This window comes from Callithrix jacchus, chromosome 2, assembly GCF_049354715.1.
Source record: "Callithrix jacchus isolate 240 chromosome 2, calJac240_pri, whole genome shotgun sequence".
In the NCBI taxonomy this organism is placed as follows: Eukaryota; Metazoa; Chordata; class Mammalia; order Primates; family Cebidae; genus Callithrix; species Callithrix jacchus.
In genome coordinates, this window is record NC_133503.1 from 74,117,527 (window position 1) to 74,137,699 (window position 20,173).

The following is a 20,173-nucleotide window of genomic DNA, read 5'->3' on the forward strand; positions in this document are numbered from 1 at the left end:
GCTAAAAAACGGTTTAGCACTTGAGAATACTTTTCAGAATGGTGAACGAGCATTGAACTTCAACTGAAAGTCACCAGCTGCATTAGCCTTTAAGAAAAGTCAGTCTGCCTGTTGAAGGTTTGAAGCCAGGCATTGACTTCTCTAGCTAGTAAAGTCCTAGGTGACATTTTCCACTAGAAGGCTGTGTCATCTAAATTGAAAACCTGTTGTTTAGTGTTGTCATGTTCATCACTGTCTTAGGTAGATCATCTGGGAAACTTGTAGCTTCTGTATCAGTACTTGATGATTCATCTTGTACTTTTATGTTATAGAAATGGCTTCTTAAACCTCGTGAACCAGTCTGCTAGCTTCAAGCTTAACTTCTTCAAGCTTCCTCACCTCTCTTAGCCTTTATAGAATTGAAGAATTAGGACCTAGCTCTGAATTAGGCTTTGGCTTTTAAGTGAATGTTGTGGCCGATTTGATTTATCCACACCACTAAAATGTTGTCCATATCAGCAGTAAGACTGGTGTAGGGTTGATGGCCCCACAGGGTCGTGGGGTGTGCCTTATGCTCTGCTGAGGCGTAGGATCTGAGAAATAAAGAGACGGGACACAGAAGTAAAGGAAAACGCAGCTGGGCTTGAGGGGCCACACCATCTATGAGCGGAGTCAGGCAAGGCCCCGAATGTCCAGAAGCATGAGTATTTATTGTGTGTAGGTTAGGGGGCAAGGCAGTGAGTGAAATAATCTTTAAGAATAGTGATAGGGTTGTGAGCAATAAAACAAGGGTCCACCCCCATTAGGTCACCTAGGCTAGGAGGTGGACGGTGTGCAGCAAGGGGCCCATTCCCATGAAGGCAAGGGCCGTGTGCAGTAAGAGGTCCTCCCCCATTAGGTCACCGAGGCTTGAAGGTGGACCGTACGCAGTGAAGAGGGTGCAGTGTGCAGTACTTATATTTATGGGCAAACTATTCTAAGAAGATTTATGGGGGGGATGCTTTAAGTCTCACAGTAGTGACAGAGCTGTCAAGGTTACCGCCACCTGCTGTCAGCTTCCAATGAGTTCTATGGGAAGATACTTTTCAAGCAGCACAGTAGCAAGAGCTAATAAAGTTCACAGTCACCAAGGTGGATTGCTGGTCTGAGGGCAGCCTTCCACAAGAACTGGAGCAAGGTCCTACAACTCCTTTGTCAGGAGGAGTGGCTCTTGCCCCAAACCTGCCATACAGAGAGTATCTTTACAATACTGAGCGCTGCCGCCTGGGCCATGGATTCTTGTCCTGCTGTAACTGTTTTTCCCTTAAATCATGCTCTGCACTGTATCCGCTGTAGGCATTCCTCCGATTATAAGCTGCTTATTCCTTAATTCATGCTCTGTACTGTGTCCACTCTAGGCATTTCTCCGATTATGAACTAAGATATAATTATATGTAGGTAGGGAAATATTCTTTAGGCACTCATACTATCAACTCTTACATGATTATATATAGAGGATTATATAAAGGGATTCTTCAAGCCCTAATTTTATAAACTAATATATGGTTATATAAAGGATTATATAAAAGGAAATAGCTGAGTAGTAACACTATAAGTGAGGTAGTCTTCAAGCCCTAACTGTGCCAGGGTTCTGCTTAGGTCTCTTTCCTCAGTGCCCATATGGGGGTTACCCACAACTGGCTTTCTTACCATTCATGTGTTCACTGAACTAGCACTTCTAATTTCCTTCAAGAACTATTCCTTTGCATTTATACCTTGGCATTTTAGTGCAAGAGACCTAGCTTTAGGCCTGTCTTGAGTTTCCATGTGCCCTCTCCTTACTAAGTTTAATTATTCCTAGCGTTTTATTTAAAGTGGGAGATACAGAACTCTTCCTTTCACTTGAACACTTGGAGGCCATTGTAGTGTTATTAATTGGCCTAATTTCAATATTGTTGTGTCTCAGGGAATAGGGAGGCTCAAAGAGAGGAAGAGACAGAATGTCTGGTCAGCAGTAGTAAGAGTACACACATTCATTAAGTTTATTGTCTTATGGGCACAGTTTGTAGTAAAGTCCTCAGCGATGTCTTCTTTTGCTAGTGCCACAAAGCAATTACAATAGTAACATCAAAGATCACTGATCACATATCACCATAACAGATACAATAATAATGGAAAAGCTTGAAATAATTTTAGAAGTACAGGATGTGACAAAGACAAGAAGTGAGCACATGCTGGTGGGAAAATGGTGCTGACAGACTTCCTCCACATAGGGTGGCCACAAAGCCTTGATTTATAAAAAATACAGTATATGCAAAGTGCTGTAAAGTGAAGCACAGTAAAATGAGGCATGCCTATAGTTACTGTATGCCCTTAAGGAAATTACTATTATTACTATTTTTAAGACAAGTCTGTCACCCAGGCTGGAGTGCAGTTGCACAGTGTCTGCTCACTGCAACCTCCACCTTCCGGGTTCATAGGATTATCCTGTCTCAGTCTCCTGAGTAGCTGGGATTAAAAGTGCCTACCAGCATGCCTGGCTAATTTTTTTCTATTTTTAGTACAGATGGGGTTTCACCATGTTGTCTAGGCTGGTTTCAAACTCCTGACCTCAAGTGATCCATGTGCCTTGGCCTCCCAGAGTGCTAGGATTACAGGTGTGAACCACCGTGCCTGGCTGAAAATTATAAATAAGTGGTTGGTTAATCTGTTACTGGTTCATGTGTTTTTTTTTGAGATGATGTCTGGCTCTGCAGCCTCTGCCTCCCGGGTTCAAGTGGTTCTCCTGCTTCAGCCTCCCAAGTAGCTGGGATTACAGGTGTCCACCACTATGCCCAACTAAATTTTTGTATTTTAGTAGAGACAGGGTTTCACCATGTTGCCCAGGCTGGTCTCGAACACCTGACCTTGTGATCCGCCGGCTTCAGCCTCCCAGAGTGCTAGGATTACAGGCGTGAGCCACCATGCCTAGTCGGTTCATGTACTTTTCAAAATTGTGGGTCACTGGGCATGGTGGCTCACGCCTGTAATCCTAGCACTTGGGGAGGCCGAGGCAGGTGGATTACCTGAGGTAAGTAGTTTGAGATCAGTCTTGCCAACACAGTGAAATCCTGTCTCTATTAAAAAAAAAAATTAGCTGGGCATGGTGGTACACACCTATAAACACAGTTACTCAGGAGGCTGAGGCAGGAGAATCGCTTGAACCCAGGAGGCAGAGGGTGCGGTGAGCTGAGATTGCCATTGCACTCCAGCCTGAGTGATGAGCAAAACTGTGTCAAAAAAAAATGTCTTCCTTGAAAAACAGCATGGGCGATTTATGAGGTCTAGTTTAAGCCTGATTTGTTTGTAATTTCATGTTACTATGGTGATGATGATGGCCTGTATTCAAGAATGTTGAGTCTGTGGGTCATTTATCTTACAACTGATTGTTTTATAGTAGATTGGAAATAAAGTTACGGGATTTCTGAATCTAAACCAGCATGCTGAGAGGACATTGGTAATAAGATAGTGTCCTCTGTGGTATACATGCCTGTAGTCCCAGCTACTCTGGAGGCTGAGGTGGGAGGATTACTTGAGCCTGGAAGATCAAGACTGCAGTGAGCCATGGTGGTACTGCACTGCAGCCTGGACAATAGAGCAAGACCTTGTCACCAAAAAAAAAAAAGATTTAAAAAGTATCCTCAAAGATTGCTTTCCTTCAAGTGAATCTCCATATTTTTTGGATTCTAGGGCAGAATGTTAACTTCGCACAGTTAATTGTGATAAGATCTTATTAAGAGAATAGCCTAATTCCAGTGTTAACCTTGTTCTCAGAAGTTTGTACCAAATCTTGGTTTGCTTGAATTTGTTCATTTTAGTCTATACCATATGACTGAATTTCAGAAGGGTTCTGATAAATCGAAACCAGTATGGTACTAATAACATTCTTTTTTTGAGATGGAGTCGCGCTCTGTCACTCCAGCTGTAATGCAGTGGCATGATCTCAGCTCACTGGGTTCAAGCAATGCTCCTACCTAAGCCTCCGAAGTAGCCGAGATTACAAGTGTGTTGTCACCATTCCTGGCGTTTTAGTAGAGCTGGGGTTTCAGTACATTGGTCAGGCTGGTCTTGAGCTCCTGACCTCAAGTGATCCATCCTTGGCCTTGGCCTTCCAAAGTGCTGGGATTACAAGTGTGAGCCACTGACCTTGGCCCTAATTACATTCTTTTAAAAATGATTTTTTTCCCAGATGTTAATCATATTAGCTAAGATATTTGAGGTCCTGGAAAAATGTTTTAAGGGAAGCAAAAGGTTTGGTATGTGTGTTTTGCTTTTGCTTATCCTTTAGTTCATAACAGGTGACATGAGACTTTATAGAAGTCAAAGTGCCAGAGTAGAAAGGTGATTATTAAAAATAAAAAAATCTCAAATGTAAATTAAGTTGTTTTAAAAGTCTGGTTCTACCATTTACTTTGAATATTAAAGAGATTAAAGAGTTGAGATTGTATAGCCACCTTTGAAAATGATGGTTGCTAAAGGTCTGGAGGTGATCCATAATGCCACTCTTAATAGGTGCTTTCAGGATTTACAAGGCCTAACTCCTTGTAATAGCACAGCTATCTTTGTTTTATTAAAAAAAAAATATATATATATATATATATTTTTTTTTTTTTTTTGAGACAGTTGTCTACCAGGCTGGAGTGCAGTGATGTGATTATGGCTCACTGTATCCTTGACCCTTCTGGGGTCAAGTGATCATGGCTGACTGCATCCTTGAACTCCTGGGCTCAAGCAATTCTCCCAACTCAGCCTTTTGAGTACCTGAAATTGCAGGTGTGCACCACCATGAATGGCTAATTTTTTATTTTCTGTAGAGAGGGGTCTCATTATGTTGTTGCCCAGGCTGGTCTCTGAACTCCTGAGTTTGTGAGCAGTACTCCCACCTCTGCCTCCCAAAGTGTTGGGATTACAGGCATGAGGCGCCGCATTTGCCAAAATTACACACACACACACGCATATATTTAAAGGTGGAGTCTTGCTCTGTCACCCAGGCTGGAGTACAGTGGTGTGATCTTGGCTCACTGCACCCTCTACCTCCTGGGTTCAGGCGAGTCTCATGCCTCAGCTTCCCATGTAGGTGAGATTATAGGCATGCACCACAACGCCCAGCTATTTTGTATCTTTAGTGGAGACGGGGTTTAACCATATTGGCCAGATTGGTCTTGAACTTCAAGTGATCCACTCAACTCAGCCTCCCCAAGTGTTGGGATTACACCGCTCCCAGCCCAAAACGATCTTTTAAATGAATATTTGTAGGTTTTATTGTTGTAGTGTTCTGGTGTAGTCTGTTTTATTGTAGTAACTATCTGAGAGCTGGTAAGTTGAGACCATTAAAAAAAAAACAAACCTAAAATCATGCTTAAAACTGATTCTTTCCAAGGTTGCATTTTTGTTAAAATCTACTTAATAGTTGGCTGGGTGATTTTTTATTTTTATTTTTATTTTTTTCACTCTGTCCTGGTCTGAGGGATGATTGCTTCTACATACCACTGTTAGCGCCAGTATTTAATTATGCTTGTTCTGGTCTGTGAAGTTTGGTAGGAAGGGAAGAAAGAGCTTTGGTTGGCTGTCCTAGATTCACAAGTCAAAACTTTCACTTGAGTTAACTTTTTAATTTTATTTTAAAGGACAGTTTGCTAATTCAACATTGAAAAAGCAAACTACTAGATAAACTAGTTTACTCATAGTATCTTCTCTCAGGAAATGTGCCTGCATTTATATACAGAGGAGAAAATACTAGGGAGATATATTGCTGTAGTTTCACACCCCTCTGCTTTGTAATTGGTGAGGGGATACTCTGCATCCACTATGAGAAATTAACTAGCTCTCTCGATAAATGTTATATATTATTGAATATTGTTAGAAAAGCAGGCTGCTGAACAATATTGTTTCTAGTTTAAAATGCAAGGAAAACGATTGTTTTTGTAGACATGCATATATATATGTAAAATTTGTAAACAACGTTTTAAAAGGATATACAATCTCTGATTTTTCCATTTAATGATGGTGCGAAAATGATAGACATTCAGTATGCTCCTCAGTTTATGATGGGGCTATATCCAGATAAATGTATTATAAATTGAAAACATTCTAAGCTGAAAATGCACTTTTGATTTGCTTATATTTATGACAGGTTTATCTGGATGCAGCTGTGTTATAAATTGAGGAGTGTCTGTACATCAAAATTTCATTGGTTTCTTTGTCCAAAGGGGGTGGGATTGTATAGAGAGGACATTTCTTTTTTGTCTATGCCAAAATTTTTAATTGTTTATCATTATGATTTGCTTAAATTGAAATAAAAGTAACAGCAGTTAGACTTAATTTTCCTTTCATGATTTGAATAGAAATTTTGAGTCAATTGTAGTAAGGAACTTTCAGGCAGTCCTAAAAGTCAACTTTTTATTATTCATACAGAAAATACCCTTACAGGTAAACAGGTATACACCGATGTACATTAACATTTAACTTCTGATAGATTTAAATGTGAAAATTACATGATAGCAAGATTTACATGCTATGTAACCGTTTTCTTTTTCTTTTCTTTTTTTGAGACGGAGTCTTGCTCTCAACAGGCTGGGATGCAGTGGCGTGATCTTGGCTCACTGCAGCCTCTGCCTCCCAGGTTTAAGCGATTCTTCTGCCTCAGCCTCCTGAGTAGCTGGGACTACAGGCATGTGCCATCACTCTCTGCCAATTTTTGTATTTTAGTAGAGATGGGGTTTCACTATGTTAGTCACACTGGTCTTGAACTCCTGACCTTGTCATGATCTACCTACCTTGGCCTCCCAAAGTGCTGGGATTACAGGCATGAGCCACCCGCACCTGGCCTATCATCTATTTTCTTACGTCATGCCCTTTTAAGACTTCTGAATGACTTGAAGTTTCTTCACAGTGTAGGACTTACCATTTCATTCAGTTATTTTCATTAATACATAATAGGTGCTAAAAACACTAGATGTGGTATTAATGCCAGACAGATTTTGTAATGGAATATGCCTAGTGAATTTGTTTTTTAGTGATAATAAATCAGGGGGTGTTGGAATTACTCTGGAGAGAAAAATTTCAAAATGAAGTAGAATTTAATAATAATGAGTTGTACGTATTTCTTAAGAGGTATCTTGGACCGGGTACAGTGGCTAATGCCTATAATCCAGCTCTTTGGGAGGCAGAGGAAGGCAAATCACTTAAGCTCAGGAGTTTGAGAACAGCCTGGACAGCGTGGGGAAACCTCTTCTGTACAAAAAATTAGCTAGGCATAGTGGCGCACACCTGTGGTCCCAGTTATTCATGGAGGCCAAGGTGGGAGGATCACTTGAGCCTGGCGGGTGGAGGTTACAGTGAACTGAGATCATGCCATTGTACTCCAGGCTGGTCTCAAACTCCTTGGCTCCAGCCATCCACCTGCCAGAGCCTCCCAAAGTGCTGGGATTACAAGCGTGAATCACAGTGTAAGCCGGAAAAAAAATTTCTTTTTGAAGCACAGTGGAAATTTCTTCTAAACTTGGTAAAATGTTAGATCACTTTAGAGATGTCAGTGGTTCGTGAGTGTCTGAAATAGGCTCCCAAAAATGTTTGAAGATTTGAAAATAGTGGTTCTTTAACTTGGTTGCACATTAAAGAAAGGAGGGGTGGGGATGCTTAAAAATTATTATTGATTTGATATCATTCGCCAAAATTCTGACTTGATTAGGGGAAGGGATAGGCATTGGAGTTTTATTTTTGTTTTTTGAGACAGAGTCTTGCTCTGTTGCCCAGGCTAAAGTGCAGTGGTACAATCTTGGCTCACTGCAACCTCTGCTTCCCAGGTTCAAGCAATTCTGCCTCAGCTTCCCAAGTAGCTAGGACTGCTGGCATGTACCACCATGCCTAGCTAGTTTTCTTGTGTTTTTAGTAGAGACAGGGTTATACCATGTTGGCTAGTCTGGTCTCAAACTGCTGACCTCAAGTGATTCACCCTCCTCGGCCTCCCAAAGTGCTGGGATTACAGATGTAAGCCACTGAACCTGGTCGCCATTGGGGTTTTTAATGTACAGCTAAGATTGTATGCCACTGTCTTGAACCCAGTTCTTGTCATCTGTGGTTGTCCTGGCTCTTTAGCAACAATTCTCTGTGGTAATTTGTTTTGATATCTTATGTAAAATGGTCTCCTCCAGTTACCCTCTCCCTTTCCTTCGTGCCACTTAACACAGTGTACTTTTTGCTTGGTTACTTGTTTGTGGTCCTTCTCCCCTCTACTGCAGTAGGAATGAGCCATCTTGTTCACCACTCTATGTCCAGTTGCTAGCATGGGGCATGGGGCATGGCACATAGTAGTCACTTAGATGGTTGAGCACGTGATTTTCTCACAGGCATGAGCCACTGTGCCTGGTTAAAAACATGTTTTGTTTTTTTGTTTTTTTTGAAAAGGAGTTTCGCTCTTGTTACCCAGGCTGGAGTACAATGGCACAATCTCGGCTCACTGCAACCTCCGCATCCTGGGTTCAGGCAGTTCTCCTGCCTCAGCCTCTTTAGTAGCTGGGATTACAGGCACACGCCACCATGCCCAGCTAATTTTTTGTATTTTTAGTAGAGACGGGGTTTCACCATGTTGACCAGGATGGTCTCAATCTCTTGACCTCGTGATCCATCAGCTTCGGCCTCCCAAAGAAAAACATGTTTTTTAAAAGTTAAACAGGGCCTAGATGAGGTGGCTTGTGCCTGTAATTCCAACACTTTGGGAAGACGAGGCTGGAGAATCACTTGAGCGCAGAAGTTCAAGAACAGCCTGTGCAACATGGTCAGACCCCATCATCTCTACAAAAAAGTTTGTGAAAATTAGCCAGCCATGGTGGTGTGTATCTGTGGTCCCCGCTACTAAGGTGGGAGGATTCCCTGAGCTGGGAAGGTCCAGGTTACAGTAAGCTGTGATGATACCACTGCACTCCAACCTGGGTGGTGACAGAATGAGACCCTGTCTCAAAAAAAAAATCCTTGAGTGCCACATTGTATTTGAACTCTAAAGGTAAAGAAGTAGGTACCTGAATGACTTGTTCTGTTTTCATTGATTTTATATGATTGCTAATAATGATCTCGTTAGTATTTAATTAGATGGCAATTTGATAGGTTTAAAAAAAAAACCTCCTAGTATTGATGATAGGAATAGGTTGTGCACCTTTATGCATATTTGCTTTCCTAGCTAACGGTGAGATAGCTAATGGATTATAGTCATAACTCACTTATTGTAATGGGATCATAAATGCTGCAATTTTATCTTGTACTGAGTCTGCCCCTTAAGCTACATTAAGTGTAAGTAAACGTATCTTTGTTAATATTGTTTAATGCCAAATGTATTGCCTTATTTTTGTCTCCCATCTGTAGGCTAAAGAAATCCTGACGAAAGAATCCAATGTGCAAGAGGTTCGATGTCCAGTCACTGTCTGTGGAGATGTGCATGGGCAATTTCATGATCTCATGGAACTGTTTAGAATTGGTGGCAAATCACCAGATACAAATTACTTGTTTATGGGAGATTATGTTGACAGAGGATATTATTCAGTTGAAACAGTTACACTGCTTGTAGCTCTTAAGGTAATTTCAGTTTTATATTGGGGCATGTTGAAGTGGGTAAGACAGTCCTCTTGAATGTTTTTTCCCAGTTTTCTCCCAGATACAAATTACTTGTTTATGGGAAATTTTGTTGACAAAGGATATTATCAGTTGAAACAGTTACACTGCTTGTAGCTCTTAAGGTAATTTCAGTTTTGTTGGGGCATGTTGAAATGGGTAAGACAGTTCTCTTGAATGTTTTTTCCCAATTATTTTCTCTATCTGAATGTTAAATTTTAAAACAAAATTATACATTTAGGAAATATATATGTTTGGGTTTTGGACTTGCAAATCATAGGCATCTGCATTCTGAGTAAGGGGATGGTACAGAATCAAAAGGAAGGGAATGAATGTCTCAGTCACATTATTTGAAAAAATAGGCCAGGTGCAGTGGCTCATTCATGCCTGTAATCCTAGCACTTTGGGAGGCCGAGGAACGCAATCACCTGAGGTCAGGAGTTTGAGAGACCAGCCTGGACAACATGGTGAAATGCTATCTCTGCTAAAAATACAAAAACTAGCTGGGTGTGGTGGCACGTGCCTGTAATCTTAGCTACCCTGGAGGCTGAGGCAGGAGAATTGCTTGAACTCGGGAGGTGGAGGTTGTGGTGAGCTGAGAGTGTGCCACTGCACTTCAGCCTGGCAACAGAGGGAGACTCCATCTCACAAAAGAAAAGAAAAACGTTAGAGGACTGACCAAATAGATATTTAAGGTCAGTAAATTGGAATATGGAGAGGAAATGTAATTATATTTGTGTTTTTAGGTAACTTTTGAAGTATTATAAATATATAAACATACCAGATGTCAAAATGTGTACATCAGCTGGTCACAGTGGCCCATGCCTGTAATCCCAGCACTTTGCGAGGTTAGGACAAGGTGGGCGTATTGCTTGATGTCCAGGAGTTTGAGATCAGCCTGGACAACATGACCCTATCTTCAAAAAAAAAAAAAAAAATTGGTCGAGTGGGGTGGCACAGGCCTGTAGTCCCAGCTACTCAGGGGAGAGTTGGGGGAGAGTTGCTTGAGCCCAGGAGGTCATGGCTGCAGTGAGACGTGATCTTGCCACCCTACACTCTAGCTTGGGTGACAATGAGACCCTGTCTTAAAAAAAAAAAAACTGAGGAAGAAGTTCAAGAAAAATGGAGTTTTTCTGAGGAAGAAATTCAATAAAACATTTTATCTAAAATTTAACAGTGAATATGTACATAATGTTTATTTAAGTTGAATATTTTTCAGCCATTAACAGTGATGTAATAATCTAGAATAGACTGGGTGCAGTGGTTCACGCCTGTTATCTCAACACTTTGGGAGGCTGGGGAAGACTGGGAGGATCAGTTGAGTCCAGGAGTTCATGAACAACCCGGTTAACATAGACCCCATCTCAGCAAAAAGTTTGGGGAAAAAAACCAAAAAACTAGCCAGGTGCAGTGGTGCCCACCTGTAGTTCCAGCTATTCAGGAAGCTGAGGTTGGAAGGATTGCTTGAATCTGGGAGGTCAGGGCTACAGTGAACCATGATTGCATCACTGCACTCCAGCCGGATGGCAAAGCAAGACCCCTGTATTTCTGGAAAAAAAAAAAAAAAAAAAATCTAGAACTGAAGAAAGCAAGTTCCAGATTTACATGTGTTACATACCAGTTGTAGCTTTGCAGAATGTACCAATGATCTGGACATGAAGCAAAAAGTGGTAAACGGCTTTTAGGGACGCAGGTCTGTCGGCCTTTGCTTTGAAGGAAAGTGTTTGACTTTACCCAAAAATCTTGGGGAGGTTTTTTTTTTCTCTCCTTGGTAACAGATTCATTTTTATTAAAGAATATTCAAAATGATAAAATGGCTGTCACAGACTTTTCTAATATTAGAGAAGCAATGAGATGTGGATTTAGCAAGAGCTGAATGTATAGTGATGAATATCTGAATTGTGTAGAGTGCTACAAAACATTTTTGGAGGTCATTATCTTCTGCATCTGTAAAATGAAGGAGTTGGACTAGATGGTGGAATGTTTCTGCAGTGACACTAAATACTATGAAAGGAGCTAACCTGTGCTAAAAACCCAGGATGAATCCTAGTGCTCAAAGAGGAATGAATGTGCTACCTTTAAGAGTTTATGCAAGCAGCCTGGGCAGTCTAGTGAGACCCTATCTCTTCAGAAAAAAATTTTAGCCAAATACAGGGACATGTGCTGTAGTCCTAGCCGCTCTGGAGGCTGAGGTGAGAGGATTGCTTGAGCCTAGGAATTTGAGGCTGCAGTGAGCTATATCACACTGCATTTGAGTCCGGGTGACAGAGTGAGACCCTATCTGGAAGAAAAAAAGACTAATTCATGAAGGTGTAATTGGCTGAATTATAGCCCCCAAAATTCATTTGTCTAAGTCCTAACCCACAGCACCTCAGAATGTGACTGTATTTGGACAGTTAATTAAGGTAAAGTCGGGTCACATGGGTAGACCCTAATCCAGTGTAAGTGGTGTCCTTATTCGAGATAAGGACACTGGCAGATGGGGAAGAAGATAAGCCAGATGGAGAAGATAAGCATCCATAAATCAAGGAAAGAGGCCTTCAGAAGAAACCAACTCTGCTGACACCTTGATCTTGGACTTCTACCTCTGGAACTGTGAGGAAATAAATTTCTGTTGTTTAAGCCACCTATTTTCTGATTCTTTGTCGTGGCAATCTTAGCAAGAGTACCTGGGGAACGGATGTTCCTTTAAGTAAATGGTGCTGAAACAAATGGATCAAAATGTATGGTAGAACTAAACATAAGAGCTAAAGCTATAAAATTTCTAGAATAAATCAGAAAATCTTTGTCATCTTAGGTTAGGTAAGATTCTTAGATATAACAAAAGGATGATCCATAAAAAATGGAAAAATTGGACTTTATCAAAATTAAGATTATTTTTCTTCAAAATATGACACCAGAAAAAAAGTATTTGTATTCGGTTTTTTTGTTGTTTTTGTATTTTGAGATGGAGTTTTGCCCTGTTACCCAGGCTGGAGTGCAGTGGCATGATCTCCACTCACTGCAACCTCTGCTTCCTGGGTTCAAGCAATTCTCCTGCTTCAGCCTCTCAAGTAGCTGGGATTACAGGTATGCATCACCACGCCCAGCTAATTTTTTGTATCTTTACTAGAGACCGGTTTTCTGCATGTTGGCCAGGCTGGTCTCGAACTCCTGGCCTCATGATCTGCTGACCTAGGCCTTCCAAAGTGTTGGGACAGCAGGCGTGAGCCACCCTGCCCAGCCTCAAATACACACACACACTAAACTTCTATAGCTCAATAAAAGATAATTTTTAAATGGGTAAATGGGCAAAATATTTGAATGGATACTTCACCTAAGAAGATGATACATGAGTGGCCAATGAAGATGCTTGATATCATTCGTAATCAGGGAAATAAATACTAAAAACTGAGATACTCCTTCGCACATATTAGAATAGCTGTAATCAGTAAGGTAAATAATACCAAGTGTTGGTAAGTACCAGAGATTAAAGTCTTCATGCATTGCTGGTGGGAGTATAACATGGTCTAGCCACTTTGAAAACTTTTTGTTTCTCAAAAAGTTAAACATTACCACATGACCCAAGTGTTAAATTTGTAGGAATCTTTCCAAGAGAAATGAAAGCATATGTCCACAGGAAAACTTCCATGCAAATGATTATAGCAACATTGTTCATATTAGCCAGAAACCCTGGTATCTTACCTGTGAAGAGAGAAACAAAAGAAATGATATAGCCATACATGGAAGGACTGTGCAACTATGAAGAGGAACAAACCACTAATCTATGCTACAACATAGCCTCAAAAATATTTTAAGTGGTATTTATCCAAAAGATACAAAAGACTACATTTTGTATTCCATTTATATGACATTTCTAGAAAAGACAGACTAAGACAGAAAGTAAATCAGTGGTTGCCAGGAGCTAGAGTGGGAGTGGAGAGTGACTGCAGACAGGCAGGAGGGATCTTTTCAGGATAATGGAAAGGTTTTAAAACTGGATTGTGGTGATTGTTGCGTAACCATAAATTTTGGAAAAATTATTGAACTGTAAAGTAATTTATGTGTGGGGTTTTATATTCCATTGATTATGCTTGGTATAAAGTTGGTGATAGAGGGAGTTTGATTTTAGTTGAGATGAGGTGAGCAAACACCCCATGGGGATTTAAAAACTTTGTAGAGCTGTGGTTTTGGTTCAGTATGATAGAGGTTGTGTGCTGGTTCTTCAACAAAATTGTAATTCTAGATTTTTTTCTATAGAAAGTTTCCTGGATTGTCATTGGTTCTTGAAAGCTAGTTGATTATGTTTTCCATTTTGTTGTTTTAGGTTCGTTACCGTGAACGCATCACCATTCTTCGAGGGAATCATGAGAGCAGACAGATCACACAAGTTTATGGTTTCTATGATGAATGTTTAAGAAAATACGGAAATGCAAATGTTTGGAAATATTTTACAGATCTTTTTGACTATCTTCCTCTCACTGCCTTGGTGGATGGGCAGGTATGTGGATCTTAAAACTCCTTGCTGGTTATTTCAGACTCTGCTTTCTTTAATGTTGAGGTGCTCATGACCCTTTCCACTCTTTCTTTCTCTCCTTCCTTCCTTCCTTCCTTCCTTCCTTCCTTCCTTCCTTCCTTCCTTCCTTCCCTTCCTCCCTCCCTCCCTCCCTCCCTCCCTCCCTCCCTCCCTCCCTCCTCTCTCACCCAGGCTGAAGTGCAGTGGTACACACTCTGCTCACTGCAACCTCCACCTCCCTGGGTTGAAGCAATTCTCTGCCTCAGCCTCCTGAGTAGCTGGGATTCCAGGTCCCCGGCTAATTTCTTTGTATTTTTTTTAGTAGAGACAGCATTTCATCATCTTGGCCAGACTGGTCTTGAACTCCTGACCTTGTAATCCACCTGCCTTGGTCTCTCAAAGTGCTGAGATTACAGGTGTGAGCCACTGTACCCAGCTGACTCCACTCTTACACCACTTTGGGAATATAGTTTAGTAGAAATTGATAACATTCATTCAAACTTTAAAAAAATTTTAATCTGACAAATAATTGTGTCCGGTTTTTTAAGTGCATTATTATTTATATCAGGCACTGAACTATATGGTGGGATCACAGAGGTGGATGGTGTAACCCGTATATCCTCTCAGACTGTTTTTGGACAAGCCTGGGAGATGTAAGGAGCTAATTATTGGTTTAGGTAGATGTGTACACAAAAGAACTTACAAGAAAATTTTTTGAGTGTGAAGACGTTAGTGTCTGGCAGGGAGTAGGAGTAATATCCAAGAAGTTTTCTCAAAGGAGCTGTTAAAGGTGGAGTCTGGGTGTGACAGCAATGGTCTGTTAGGAAGAATGGGAGTGTACTCAGTAGTTCAGAGTGGGCTGGAGCAAAGATGTACCCTGCAGAGTCAACCCTCATTCAGGCAGAGCTCAGAAACACCAGTGGGGCCCAGTGATGGGGGCACCCAGCTCAGTTTTTTAAAATTTTATAGAGACACAGGGTCTTGCTGTGTTGCCCAGGCTGGTCTCAAACTCTGGGCCTCAAGCAGTCCTCCTCCCTCAGCTTCCGAAAGGGTTGCAGGCATGAGCCACTGTGCCCAGCCAAGAATGTTTACCAATTTTTTAGGTGAGGTTAACATTTTAAACCACTCGTTTCAGATATTCTGTCTACATGGTGGTCTCTCGCCATCTATAGATACACTGGATCATATCAGAGCACTTGATCGCCTACAAGAAGTTCCACATGAGGTATGACTTTTATTTGATAATACGTTTTCTGAAAAGATTTTAGGGAGTGGAGAAGTTTAATTGTAAGTTAGTTCATTATATGTATTCTCTCATTTAATTCTCAAAAACAACTTGAGGTGTGAGCATTCTTTCTGCCCTGTTCAGAAGAAGCTGACATTAAGAAATCTGCCAAGATCACAATAGCTATGGAGCTTGGTTTATTAGGACCTAGGTTGTCTGTTTCATAGCTCTGAAATTTGCATAATATAGGCAGATTAATAGGGCATGTTGCTGTTGGGTCCCATGGATGTCAGCTGTGTCTCATAAAGACTGCTAGAAAATACATCTTATTTGATGCAGATGTGTGACTTCAGTTGTACAATCTATTAGCATTTTCCACAAACATCACTCAAAAAGGGTGACTTAGGTGCTGCTTCTGTTAAATTACTCAAATACTGTGTTAACCATGTTTGTTAAAGGCAGTTTATAACTTGAAGTTACTTTTTAGGGTCCAATGTGTGACTTGCTGTGGTCAGATCCAGATGACCGTGGTGGTTGGGGTATATCTCCTCGGGGAGCTGGTTACACCTTTGGACAAGATATATCTGAGACATTTAATCATGCCAATGGCCTCACGTTGGTGTCTAGAGCTCACCAGCTAGTGATGGAGGTATGCTCTGTTCTTTGAAATACGACTTGCTTCTTAGTAAACTTAAGGAAAGATATTAGGGAATTTTAAATTAATGACTTGTGAGAAATTCCATTTATTCCTTCTGATGAGTTTGCCGTTACAGCCTGAGCCTTTTCAGTAGATGGCACACAAGAATTAAAAGCTCAAGCTTTTGATTACAATTAATTAACCATTAACATGTTTTCAGAGAATTCTGAATGGAAGTGCTTTGGGATTTAAGAGTGGGAAAGTAAGATGTAGGGAGTTGGAGTGTGTGTATAATATTTTATTATCCCACTGTTTATTCCATATATTTAACATGTATGTGTGTAGGAGAGACTGGAAAGAAATACACTAAAATGTTTTAAATGGTCCTTTGGTTAGTAGGATTACAGGTGATTGGAAAGAGACTAGTGTTCCTTTTTTTTTTTTTTGAGATGGAGTCTAGCTCTTTTGCCAGGCTATAGTTCAGTGGCGCCATCTCGGCTCACTGCAACCTCCACCTCCCAGGTTCAAGCAATTCTCCTGCCTCAGCCTCCCAAGTAGCTGGGATTACAGGCATGTACTGCCATGCCTAGCTAATCTGTGTATTTTTAGTAGAGACGGGGTTTCACCTTACTGGCCAGGATGGTCTCGATCTCCTGACCTTGTGATCCACCAACCTTGGCCTCCCAAAGTGCTGGGATTACAGGCGGGAGCCACCGTGCCTGACCAAGGCTAAGGTTCTTGACATGGCACACTGATGAGCATATTTTAAAAAATAAAGTCCTAATTAGTTTAATACTAGTATAACTCTGTGGGTATTGATAAAATCTGACTTTGCTAAAGATAAATTTGTGAACAGTACTAAACAAAAAGTAACAGAAGTAGCTCGTACATTCAGATGGATGGACTTTGAGGAAGCAAGGCTGGAAAGACTAGAGGCATGTCTCATTTGTTCCTGGGCAGTGAACCACACACTAATAGGCCTTTACCTATGACAAGAAAATTAGTGAGGTTATGGTCTCCAGGATTAGGTGTCTACCTCTCTAGGGAATGGCCACATAAATACTTATTCTTAAATCAGGTTTTAAGGCCACTGCAGTAGAAGAGGCTAATGAGACACTACCATTTTCAGCAAGTCAGATGCATAAGAAGCAGTTTATTCTTCGGTGGTTGGTGTTGTTTGTTAAAGGCTTTTTTTTTTTTCCTTTTTAGTACTAAAAAACTGAGTTTTATAATTAGGGGAAAAACAAATACATGTGTGTCTTACAGGTTGTATAAAAAGGGTTATTTACAGATTGTATAAGGGATATTTACAGGTTGTATGAAAAGGGATTATTATTACCGCAAATTCATAAGTCATCCAGAAAAAAAGCATTAATGTTTCTTAAGCCTCTTTGGCAGGGGTGGGAATGAGTAGAGATTTTCCCTTGAGTGAAGTAACATTTAGTTGTAAATAAGGGAGTAAAGTAAGATATTTATCTCATTTTCCTTGTAGGGATATAACTGGTGCCATGACCGGAATGTAGTAACGATTTTCAGTGCTCCAAACTATTGTTATCGTTGTGGTAACCAAGCTGCAATCATGGAACTTGATGATACTCTAAAATACTCTTTGTAAGTACTTCTACCTGCCTGAACAGTTGATTGAATTGGTAAATATGTAGGTTTTTATTTTGTTTATTTTTTGAGAGAGGGTGTCACTGTATTTACCCAGTCTTGTCTTGAACCCCTAGGCAGAAGTGATCCTTTCACTTTGGCCTCCCAGAGTGTTGGGATTACAAGTGTAAGCCACGGTGCCCAGCTTGAATACATAGTTCTAAATGGGATGTTTAAAGTTTAAGTGATTGTGCTATGCTAGATTCCAACTTTTATTTTTAAGGTTTGTTTTTCTTTTTAATGGACTTACATTGAAACACACCAACAGGAACTTACTATGTATAGAACCTAGTATAAATGACTAGGTTTTTCACTTTTGAAATCATGTTTTCATAAAAGCATAGTTTCTCTGACTGAAGTTGCTTGACGCTTTCAAGGGGAGTACAGTTAACAGACTATTATCATTAGGGTTCTATTACAGTGAGACAAGCTGAAATTTGATAGGAAGTATAAAGTGTGGAAGACTCATGTTCTTGATTTAAATTCTCAATACATGGATGTCTTAGAACATAAATTATGAATATGTCTTGTTTTTCAGCTTGCAGTTTGACCCAGCACCTCGTAGAGGCGAGCCACATGTTACTCGTCGTACCCCAGACTACTTCCTGTAATGAAATTTTAAACTTGTACAGTATTGCCATGAACCATATATTGACCTAATGGAAATGGGAAGAGCAACAGTAACTCCAAAGTGTCAGAAAATAGTTAACATTCAAAAAACTTGTTTTCACACGGACCAAAAGATGTGCCATATAAATATACAAAGCCTCTTGTCATCAACAGCCGTGACCACTTTAGAATGAACCAGTTCATTGCATGCTGAAGCGACATTGTTGGTCAAGAAACCAGTTTCTGGCATAGCGCTATTTGTAGTTACTTTTGCTTTCTCTGAGAGACTGCAGATAATAAAATGTAAACATTAACACCTCGTGAATACAATTTAACTTCCATTTAGCTATAGCTTTATTCAGCATGACTGTAGATAAGGATAGCAGTAAACAATCGTTGGAGCTTAATGAACATTTTTAAAAATAAGTACCAAGGCCTCCCCTCTACTTGTGAGTTTTGAAATTGTTCTTTTTATTTTCAGGGATACCATTTAATTTAATTACATGATTTGTCTGCACTCAGTTTATTCCTTACTCAGATCTCAGCCCTATGTTGTTCTTTGTTATTGTCAGAACCTGGTGAGTTGTTTTGAACAGAACTGTTTTTTCCTCTTCCTGTAAGACAATGTGACTGCACAAGAGCACTGCAGTGTTTTTCATAATAAACTTGTGAACTAAGAACTGAGAAGGTCAAATTTTAATTGTATCAATGGGCAAGACTGGTGCTGTTTATTAAAAAATTAAATCGAGTAAATTTTAGAATTTGTAGACTTACAGGTAAAATAAAAATCAAGGGCACTACATAACCACTCTGGTAACTCCTTGACATTCTTCAGATTAACTCCAGGATTTATTTGTATTTCACCTACTACAATTTGTCACATTGTTGGTGTGCACTTTGTGGGTTCTTCATGCATATTTACTTGTTTGTAAGAAAGAAAATCTGTGCTGCTTCAGTAAGACTTCATTGTAAAACCATATAACTTGAGATTTGAGTCTTTGGGTTTTGTTTTAATAAAACGGCATGTTTTCAGGTAGAGCTTAACAAACTAAATGATGTGTTTACTTAGTGCAGTTTCTGGTTATGAATATTATATTGCTATGTATATTATATGGACTCTTTAAAATGATTGACAGATTGGCAAATTTCTAACAAATCTTTGTACATTGTTAAGTCATATGTTCTTAGAGTTAAATCTGTCTCAGATAAGAAAGTTGTTAAAGCATTAGTCTGTGTCAAGTTCTTTGAGTGATACTAGTGAAACCAAATGGAAACTATTGTTGGATCATGGTTTAGTCTGATGTACATTCACCCAAAGACAAAAATGGTACTTGAAGTGGCAGTGTTCAGCATTTAACGAGTTTTTCCCCCTTTTATCCTTCGAAGAGGATTAGATATTAAAAACAGTTCTTCAGTGGGAACTAATACTTGATATTTTAACCTGCCAGAGTAAATAAGAACACTTAATCATACTTGTGAGTATAGTAAATAAAAATTTTCTTCCTTTGTGCTGTGTTGAATCTGGAACCAAAAGGGAAGTTATAGCATATCCACTTTCTAAGATGCTTGAGGAATACATACATATTTAATGTCTTTTCTGACCTAATTGTTAGTATTTTTGGTGGCTTGTGGAGTTAATTTTCCAAAGCAAAAGGCCATTAAGGTTTCTACATTTCATTTCATTCTTTTCCTTCACAAGAAATACATTGTGTGTGTGTGTGTCTTTTTGTTGCTCTCTCACTTTATGCCCTTTCTCCAACTGAACAAATAGCCTATCTGTGTGCAGTGGTTTTAATCAACGCCCAAGTAATCTAGACACCAAGCAGCTATTTTTCAGGTCCTATGATACCAGAATTGACTAAGGAATATGTATATTGTAATTGACATGTGGCGTAACGTCCAGGCACAAACTCTCTTAAATTTTGTGGTTAGCATAATGGGGCTTGTGACAAGA

The 20,173-nt window shown here is 40.0% G+C and overlaps 1 protein-coding gene across 1 annotated transcript in view; it reads left to right on the forward strand.

The window, feature by feature from the left end:
• Nucleotides 1-19,725, forward strand: part of PPP2CA (protein phosphatase 2 catalytic subunit alpha) — a 33,170-nt gene extending 13,445 nt beyond the window's left edge. The window contains exons 2-7 of the mRNA XM_002744587.8: nucleotides 9,355-9,564; nucleotides 13,907-14,080; nucleotides 15,231-15,320; nucleotides 15,808-15,969; nucleotides 17,450-17,568; nucleotides 18,149-19,725. Of these exons, the coding sequence (XP_002744633.2) occupies nucleotides 9,355-9,564; nucleotides 13,907-14,080; nucleotides 15,231-15,320; nucleotides 15,808-15,969; nucleotides 17,450-17,568; nucleotides 18,149-18,221 (828 nt within the window). The 3' untranslated portion in view covers nucleotides 18,222-19,725. The remainder of the gene's footprint in view (nucleotides 1-9,354; nucleotides 9,565-13,906; nucleotides 14,081-15,230; nucleotides 15,321-15,807; nucleotides 15,970-17,449; nucleotides 17,569-18,148) is intronic.
• The last annotated feature ends 448 nt before the right edge of the window (nucleotides 19,726-20,173 follow it).